Here is an 8,861-nt window from a genome sequence, read left to right on the forward strand (position 1 = left end):
TCCCACACTGGTTTCACTGGTCCCGTACTGGTTTCACTGGTCCCGTACTGGTTTCCCTGGCCCCGCCCCTCCCGCGCATGCGCAGTTGCCGCCATGGCGCCGCTCCGAGTCCATGTCCTCTACTGGTACCGGGGGGCCCAAACTGGGGGGTCCCCAATTCTGGGGAAGGGTCCCCAATTCCGGGGGGGGTCCCAATTCTGGGGAGGGGTCCCCAATTCTGGGGGGGGTCCCAATTCTGGGGGGGGAGGTCCCTGGTCCCCGGGGGGGCCCAAATTCTGGGGGGTGGGTGTCGCTAATCCTGGGGGTGTGTCCCTAATTCTGGGCTTGTTCCCAGTTCGGGGGGTCCCTAATTCTGGGAGGGGTCCCCAATTCCGGGTGAGGGTCCCCAATCCCAAAATGGGTTGGGGGTCCCATTTTTATCGCCCCCTCTCTGCCCATCCCCCAGCGGAGCCTGAGGCTACAAACCCAAGGTGAGCCCCTCCCCCACCCCTTTTGTGACCGCCCCCTCCCCAAAATCCGGGGGGGGGAGACCCCAAAATATGCAGGGGGAGCCCCCTCCCCACTGGAGCCCCCTCCCCAATTGCAGTTTGTGAAACTGAAGCAGGAACTGGAGCGGCGCTTCCCGGGAGCCCTGGACGTGGTGGGGCCGGGGTCCCCAGATTTGGGGGGGTCTGGGGTGATTCGGGGCCGGGGTCCCCAAATTTGGGGGGGTCTGGGGTGATTCGGGGCCGGGGTCCCCAAATTTGGGGGGGTCTGGGGTGATTCGGGGCCGGGGTCCCCAAATTTGGGGGGTCTGGGGTGATTTGGGGCTGGGGCACCCCACAATTTTGGGGTGGAATCCAGAGGATTTTGGGGGGACCTTGAGGTTTTTGGGGTGGGGTCCCCGGGGGGGAATTTTGGGGGGAATCCTGGGATTTTTGGGGTGGGGTCCCCGGGAGGATTTTGGGGGGTGATCCCAGGTTTTTTGGGGTGGAATCCAGAGGATCTGGGGGGGGATCCTGGGGTTTTTGGGGTGGGGTCCCCAGGGGGATTTTGGGGGGGATCCCGGGATTTTTGGGGTGGGGTTCCCAGGGGGATTTTTGGGGGGATCTGGGGTTTTTGGGGTGGGGTCCTTGGGGCATTTTGGGGTCTCTCAGCTGCCCCCCACCCCCCAGAGCGGCCAGGGCACCCCGGAGGTGACGGGATGGTTTGAGGTGACCGTGGGGGGACGCCTGGTCCACTCCAAAAAGGTGGGTGCCCCTCCCCCCACCCCCATTCTGGAGTCCCCGTCCCCTTTTTGGGGTCCCCGTCCCCATTTTCGGGGTGTCCCCCCCCAGAACGGCGATGGCTTCGTGGACAGCGACCCCAAACTGCTCAAGATCGTGGCCGCCATTGAGTCCTGCCTGGCCTAGGCCCCGCTAGGGGGGCTCCATCGTGACATGTCGCGATATAGCGCGAGATAGCAGCAGATGTCACCATATATCGGGAGATATCGGGAAATATCAGTGAATATCGTGATATAGTGCAGATATCAGCGGCTATATCGCGATATATTGGGAAATGCCAATGAATATCGCGATATAGTGCTGGATATCGGCGGATATATCAGGAAATATCGGGAGATAGCAAGAGATACACCAGATATTGTGATATATCAGGAGATAACTGGAGCTATCAGGAGATATCGCTGGATATCACGATATAGCAGGAGATATCAGGAGATATCACGATATATTGGGAGATATCTGGAGATATCAGGAGATATCACGATATATTGGGAGATATCTGGAGATATCAGGAGATATCGCTGGGTATCACGATATATTGGGAGATATCAGAAGATATCACGATATATCAGGAGATATCACTGGATATCACAATATAGCAGGAGATATCAGGAGATATCGCTGGATATCACAATATAGCAGGAGATAATATCACGATATATCGCGAGACATTGCCGGATCCCCGCTGCTATCGGGACATGTCGCGACAGCGCTGCCCCCCCAGCCCCACCCCCCCGCGCTCCATGACGGGAATCGCTGAAACGCCGCCGGCACCGGGCGCTGCCCTGACCCCGCACGGGGGGGACACCGGGGCTGGGGGGGCAGAGCCCACCCTGAGCCCACCCAAACCCTCTGAGCCCACCCTGAGCCCACCCCAAACCCTCTGAGCCCACCCTGATCCCACCCAAACCCTCTGAGCCCACCCTAAATCCTTCAAATCCCACCCAAAATCCCTCAGATCCCACCCAAAATCCTACCCTAAATCCTTAAATCCCACCCTAAACCCTTCAAATCCCACCCTAAACCCTCTGAGCCCACCCTAAATCCCACCCCAAAGCCCCTGAGCCCACCCTAAATCCTTCAAATCCCACCCAAAATCCCTCAAATCCCACCCAAAATCCCTCAGATCCCACCCAAAATCCTACCCTAAATCCTTCAAATCCTACCCTAAACCCTTCAAATCCCACCCCAAACCCTCTGAGCTCACCCTAATCCTTCAAATCCCCCCCAAAATCCCTTCAAATCCCACCCCAAACCCTCCGAGCCCACCCAAAATCCTCAAATTTCACCCCCAGGTCCCTTCATTCCACTCTAAACCCTCAGATCCCACCCAAAATCCTTCAAATCCCACAGAAAATCCCGAAAATCCCACCCAAAATCCCGAAAATCCCACCCTAAATCCTCAAATTTCACCCAAAACCCCTCAAATTTCACCCCAAATCCTTCAGACCCCCCCCCAATTATTTCAATCCGCCTCAAGTCCTTCCTATCCCACCCCAAAATCTTTTTCCTCCCCCTCCCAAAAATCCCTTTTTTAGCCCCAAATCCTTCCCCTGGCTCCGGATCCTCCTCCTTTCCTTGAGCTGCCTTCGCCAACGCCGTTTTGAGCCAAATTTGGCTTTTTTTGGGATTTTCCTCCTACGGAACACTCCCCGACAGGCTGAAAAATGGGAAAAACTCTTTTAAACCACTGAAAATACCCAATTATTTGAGTATTCCCTCATTTATTTGTTCTTCACCCTCAACTTTGTGGCCTTTTGGGAATAAACATCAGAAATTTGAGCCAGATTTGGGTGGATTTTGGTCTGGTTTTGGTTTTAAGTAGTTTTAGGGGAAAATGAAGCTGAGGGAGGAGGGATGGGGGCTGTGCCCTTCCAAATTCCGGTTTTTTGCTTAATCCTAAAAACCAGAATCGTAGAATTGTGAAATTATTCATTTTGGGAATAAAAGGATGGATTTCGTTTGGGATTTTTGGGTTTTTTCAGGGCTTTTTTGGGATCAACACACTTTGAGTTCTTCAAAGTTTCATCCACTTACTTAATCCTAAAACAAAAGTAATGAAGTCATTGAACTGCTTCTCTTGGGAATAAAAAATGGAAAACCGAGAAGGTTTTGGTTGGTTTTGTGGATTTTGGGGGGTTTTTTTGGTTGGTTTTGTAGGGGTTTTTGGTTTTTTTTCATTGGTTTTGTCGGGTTTTTTTTGTGGGATCCTACCAGGTGTTTTCATGGGAATAGAGAGCAATAATGCCTCACTCCGAGCTGTCCCAAACTCCATTCTCTTTCTTAAATCCCAAAACCGAACATCCCAGAGTTGGGAAATTATGGGAATTATGTTAATTACTGGAATTATGTAATTTATGGAATTTGGAGGTGGAAAAAGCTCCCGGATCCCCTCAGGCCCTCACAGTGCCCAAGATGGCGGCACGGCCTCGCTCCGAGCTCTTCCAAGCCCCATGCTCCGGCCTAAACACCCCAAAACCGAACATCCCAGAGTTGGAAAATTACGAGAATTACGGGAATTATAGAATTATGGAATTTTGAGGCGGAAAAAGCCCCCGGATCCCCTCAGGCCCTCACGGTGCCCAAGATGGCGGCGCGGCCTCACCTCAGCCGACCCCCCCCGTTCCCGCCCCGCCGCGCGCGGGGCACGACGGGAACCGCCCTCAGCCGGGACCCGCCATTTTCTGCCGGGAAAGGCGGGAAGGGGGAGATCGAAGCCGCCGCAGCTGCACCGCGGGACCCGCACGGCTCCAGCGCCGCCGCCAGCGCCGCTCGCAGGTACCGGGAGTGCGGCGGCGGTCGGGGGTCGGTACCGGGGAGGGGTGGGGGGGAAGCACCGGGAAGGCTCCGGTACCGGGGGAGGGTTGGGGGGGGGCCGGGGTCGCCTGAGGAGACGCTGCTCCTTAGTCCCGCCTTCCGTGCGGTGCCGCGCGCTGATTGGCCAGAAGGCCGCGACGTGATTGGCTGCGAGGCACGTCTATCAAAGGCAGGGCGCGTGAGCGCCGCCACCCCGGCGAATCAGCGGGGGGTTCGCGGAGGCTTCTGGGTGTTGCAGTTCGCGGCTGCGCCGGCGTCGCGCTCAACCAATCAGGCGCTGGGTTGCCATCACGTGAGGCTGCGCGGGGCGCTGCTGGGAGTTGTAGTCGCGTAGGCCGCGCGCGGCCCTCTCTCCCGGTTTTTCCCGTTTTTCCCGTTTTTTTTCCCCCCGTTTCTCTCCCCGCCGCTCCCGGCGCGCTCAGGCTGTGACGGCCCGGGATGGCCCGCACCAAGCAGACGGCTCGGAAATCCACCGGCGGCAAAGCGCCGCGCAAGCAGCTGGCCACCAAGGCGGCCCGGAAGAGCGCGCCGTCCACGGGGGGCGTCAAGAAACCGCATCGCTACCGGTAACTGGGGAAACTGGGGGGACTGGGAGGGACTGAGGGGGACACTGGGGATTCTGGGGACACTGGGAGGGACTGGGGGACATTGGAGACACTGCGGGGGGATCGGGGAAATACTGGGGGGACTGGGAGGGACTGGGGACACTGGGACAGGGAGGTGACACAGGTGGGTCACAGTGGTGCGGGTGGGTGACAGTGACACAGGTGGGACACAGGGCCCCAGAGGTGTCACAGGTGAGCGTGGGGTGCCCCGTCAGCGTCCCCAATGTCCCCCGTGCGTGTCCCCAGCCCCGGGACGGTGGCGCTGCGCGAGATCCGGCGCTACCAGAAATCCACGGAGCTGCTGATCCGGAAGCTTCCGTTCCAGCGGCTGGTGCGGGAGATCGCGCAGGACTTCAAAACCGACCTGCGCTTCCAGAGCGCGGCCATCGGGGCGCTGCAGGTGAGGGACGCACCTGGGACAGGTGAGGGACACACGTGGGGACAGCCAGGTACAGCTGGGACAGGTGAGGGACACACCTGGGGACAGCCAGGTACAGCTGGGACACACCTGGGCACACCTGGGTACCGACAATGACAGCCCAAACTGGGACAGTGACAGCCCAAAACCGACCTGCGCTTCCAGAGCGCGGCCATCGGGGCGCTGCAGGTGAGGGATGCACTGGGACAGGTGAGGGACACACCTGGGGACAGCTGGGACAGGTGAGGGACACACCTGGGTACCAACAGTGACAGCCCAAAAACAACCTGCGCTTCCAGAGCGCTGCCATTGGTGTCACCTGTGTCACCTGTGGCTGTCACACCTGTGTCACACCTGTGTCCCTCACCTGTCCCCAGGAGGCCAGCGAGGCGTACCTGGTGGGGCTGTTTGGGGACACAGGGACACAGGGGTGGGACAGACGGACACAGGGGTGGCACAGGTGACCCCATGGCTGTCCCCCCTGTCCCCAGGAGGCCAGCGAGGCATACCTGGTGGGGCTCTTTGAGGACACCAACCTGTGCGCCATCCACGCCAAGCGTGTCACCATCATGCCCAAGGACATCCAGCTGGCGCGGCGCATCCGCGGCGAGCGCGCCTGACACAGCCCGGGGGCCAGGAGCTCCGGCAGCCCCAAAGCCGCGACCCCGGGGCCGATCCTGGGGCTGACCCTGGGCCGATCCTGGGGCCGATCCTGGGGCTGACCCTGGGGCCGATCCTGGGGCTGACCCTGGGCCGATCCTGGGGCCGATCCTGGGGCCGATCCTGGGGCTGATCCTGGGGCCGATCCTGGGGCTGATCCTGGGGCCGATCCTGGGGCCGATCCTGGGGCCGATCCTGGGGCCGATCCTGGGGCTGACCCTGGGCCGATCCTGGGGCTGATCTGGGGCCGATCCTGGGGCTGACCCTGGGGCTGACCCTGGGGCTGATCCTGGGCCGATCCTGGGCCGATCCTGGGGCCGATCCTGGGGCTGATCCTGGGGCTGATCCGGGGCCGATCCTGGGGCTGATCCGGGGCCGATCCTGGGGCTGATCCGGGGCCGATCCTGGGGCCGATCCTGGGGCCGATCCTGGGGCTGATCCTGGGGCCGATCCTGGGGCCGATCCTGGGCTGATCCTGGGGCTGATCCTGGGGCTGACCCTGGGCCGATCCTGGGGCTGATCCTGGGGCTGATCCTGGGGCCGATCCTGGGGCCGATCCTGGGGCTGATCCTGGGGCCGATCCTGGGGCCGATCCTGGGCTGATCCTGGGCCGATCCTGGGGCCGATCCTGGGGCTGATCCTGGGGCTGATCCTGGGGCTGATCCTGGGGCCGATCCTGGGGCCGATCCTGGGGCTGATCTGGGGCCGATCCTGGGCCGATCCTGGGCCGATCCTGGGGCCGATCCCGGGGCCGATTCCTCCGTTTTTTGTACAATTGGGGGCTCCACGTTTTTCTACGCGCGGGTTTGGGGGGGAGTGGGAGTTGTTGGGGGAAAAGAGGAATTTTTTTGGGGGGGAAATGGGAATTTTTTGGGGGGGAATGGGAATTTTTTTGGGGGGGAAATGGGTATTTTTTGGGGGGAAAACGGGAATTTTTTTGGGGGAAAAATGGGAATTTTTTGGGGGGAAAATGGGAATTTTTTGGGGGGGAAAATGGGAATATTTTCGGGAGAAAATGCGAATTTTTGGGGGGGAAAATGGGATTTTGTTTGGAGAGGAAAATGGGAAATTTTGGCAGAAAATGGGAATTTTTGGGGGAGAAAACCAAGAATTTCTTTTGGGGGGGAATGGGATTTTTTGGGGGGAAAAACGAGAACTTTTTGGGGCAAAATATGGGAATTTTGGGGGGGGGTCAGGTCGGTGCTGCCCTGTTGGAATAAAGAGAAAATCCCATGGAAAGTTCCGGATTTCCTTTGGAATTCCTCAAATCTTCGCCTTTCACCCCAAAATCCCGGGAGGGAGGGGGACAACACCCCTGTGTCCCCAAGGTGCCACCACAGCCCTGAGGGTGTCCCCAAGGTGCCACCGGGGGTCTGAGGGTGTCCCCAAAGGTCTGGGGGTGTCCCCAAGGTGCCACCGTGGGTCTGGGGGTGTCCCCAAGGTGTCACCAGGGCTCTGGGGGTGTCCCCAAGGTGCTGCCGTGGCTCTGGGGGTGTCCCCAAAGCTCTGGGGGTGTCCCCAAAGTGTCCCCAAGGTGCCACCAGGGCTCTGGGGGTGTCCCCAAGGTGCCACCGTGGGTCTGGGGGTGTCCCCAAGATGTCCCCAAGGTGCTACCAGGGCTCTGAGGGTGTCCCCAAGGTGTCCCCAAGGTGCCACCCCCCGTCCAGGTGTCCCCAAAGCTCTGGGGGTGTCCCCAAAGTATCCCCAAGGTGCCACCGGGGGTCTGAGGGTGTCCCCAAGGTGCCACCACAGCCCTGGGGGTGTCCCCAAAGCTCTGGGGGTGTCCCCAAGGTGTCCCCAAGGTGCCACCGTGGGTCTGGGGGTGTCCCCAAGGTGCCACCAGGGGTCTGAGGGTGTCCCCAAGGTGTCCCCAAGGTGCCACCCCCCGTCCAGGTGTCCCCAAGGTGTCCCCAAAGTGTCCCCAAGGTGCCACCCCCCCTCCAGGTGTCCCAAGGTCGCCGTTGTCCCCTCCCCGCTGCCGCGCCCGGGGCAGAGTCCGGGCCGGGCGGTGCCACCTGCGCCAGGTGTGGCACCAAAGGTCCCCGGGTGTCCCCAGCCCCCCCCCGTGCCCCTTATCTGTCCCTTATCAGGGTCCGGCCTGGGAGGGGCCGGAACTGGGGAGGGGCCCCGGGGCTATAAAGGGACCCTGGTGGCACCTTGGGCACCTTTGTCACCTTTGTCACCTTTGTCACCGCTGCCGCCATGGCGTTCGTGCCCCCACCCGGGTACCTGCCCTCCTACAACCCGGTGGGTACCCCCGGAGGGGCTGGGGGCGCCCCCAAAATGGGGGGGGGGGGTCTATGGGGCATTTTGGGGTCCTTGGGAGGGACAATTTGGGGTCCCCGCCACCCTCCCAGTGACATCTGGGGTCCCTGTCACCCCCAAAATGGAGGGAGGGGGTTTGGGGGGGCTCTATGGGACATTTTGGGGTCCCTGTCACTCCCAAAATGGAGGGAGGGCGTTTGGGGGGGTCTCTGGGACATTTTGGGGTCCCCGTCACCCCCAAAAACGGGGGGAAGGGGCTGGGGGCGGTCTCTGGGAGATTTGGGGCCATTGTCACTCCAGGAGGGACATTTGGGGACCTTGACACCCCAAAAACCGGGGGGGGAAGGGGTCCCTGTCACCCCAAAAAATGGGGGGGAAGCGTCTGGGGGGGGGGGTCCCTGTCACCCCCCAGTGCCATTTTGGGGTCCCTGTCCCCCCATTGGTGACATTTTGGGGTCCCTGTCCCCCCAGTGCCATTTTTGGGTCTCTGTGCCCCCGTTGGGGACATTGGGGTCCCCCTGACGCCCCCAGTGCCATTTCGGGGTCCCTTTCACCCCCCAGTGCCATTTCGGGGTCCCTTTCACCCCCCAGTGCCATTTTGGGGTCCCCTGTTCCCCCCAGTGCCATTTTGGGGTCCCCCTGATGCCCCCAGTGCCATTTTGGGGTCCCTGTGCCCCCCTTGGTGCCATTCTGGGGTCCCTGACGCCCCCGTTTGTCCCCCAGCCCCTGCCCTACGTGGCCCCCGTGCCCGGGGGGCTCTGGCCCGGCATGGCCGTGTACGTGCAGGGGGTGGTGACCCCCCAGGCCGAATGGTAATGATGGGGTCCATGG

At 60.7% G+C, this 8,861-nt stretch overlaps 2 protein-coding genes across 4 annotated transcripts; both read left to right on the forward strand.

Annotated features, from left to right (window-relative positions):
• Positions 1–45: 45 nt before the first annotated feature.
• On the forward strand, positions 46–3,053 carry SELENOW (selenoprotein W). Its single transcript, XM_071418794.1, has 5 exons — positions 46–125; positions 446–470; positions 587–640; positions 1,155–1,229; positions 1,317–3,053. Exons 1-5 carry the CDS (start codon positions 94–96, stop codon positions 1,389–1,391), a joined length of 261 nt encoding a protein of 86 aa, XP_071274895.1. The 5' UTR covers positions 46–93; the 3' UTR covers positions 1,392–3,053.
• An 841-nt stretch (positions 3,054–3,894) lies between these two features.
• On the forward strand, positions 3,895–5,872 carry LOC139585821 (histone H3.3A). 3 transcript variants are annotated; one of them, XR_011677321.1, is made up of 5 exons: positions 3,895–4,043; positions 4,505–4,648; positions 4,934–5,136; positions 5,179–5,294; positions 5,597–5,734. XR_011677321.1 is itself a non-coding variant. In XM_071418792.1 (4 exons), exons 2-4 carry the CDS (start codon positions 4,521–4,523, stop codon positions 5,723–5,725), a joined length of 411 nt encoding a protein of 136 aa, XP_071274893.1. In that variant the 5' UTR covers positions 3,895–4,043; positions 4,505–4,520; the 3' UTR covers positions 5,726–5,872. The 3 variants fall into 3 exon arrangements, 2 of the variants coding, with proteins under 2 accessions (XP_071274893.1, XP_071274894.1); XM_071418792.1 differs by lacking the exon at positions 5,179–5,294 and having other exon boundaries at positions 4,934–5,087; positions 5,597–5,872; XM_071418793.1 differs by lacking the exons at positions 5,179–5,294; positions 5,597–5,734 and adding an exon at positions 5,483–5,582 and having other exon boundaries at positions 4,934–5,087.
• Positions 5,873–8,861: the final 2,989 nt, after the last annotated feature.

Source organism: Agelaius tricolor, unplaced genomic scaffold, assembly GCF_023055355.1.
Source record: "Agelaius tricolor isolate 1412-34295 unplaced genomic scaffold, bAgeTri1.0.p SCAF_90, whole genome shotgun sequence".
Taxonomy (NCBI): Eukaryota; Metazoa; Chordata; class Aves; order Passeriformes; family Icteridae; genus Agelaius; species Agelaius tricolor.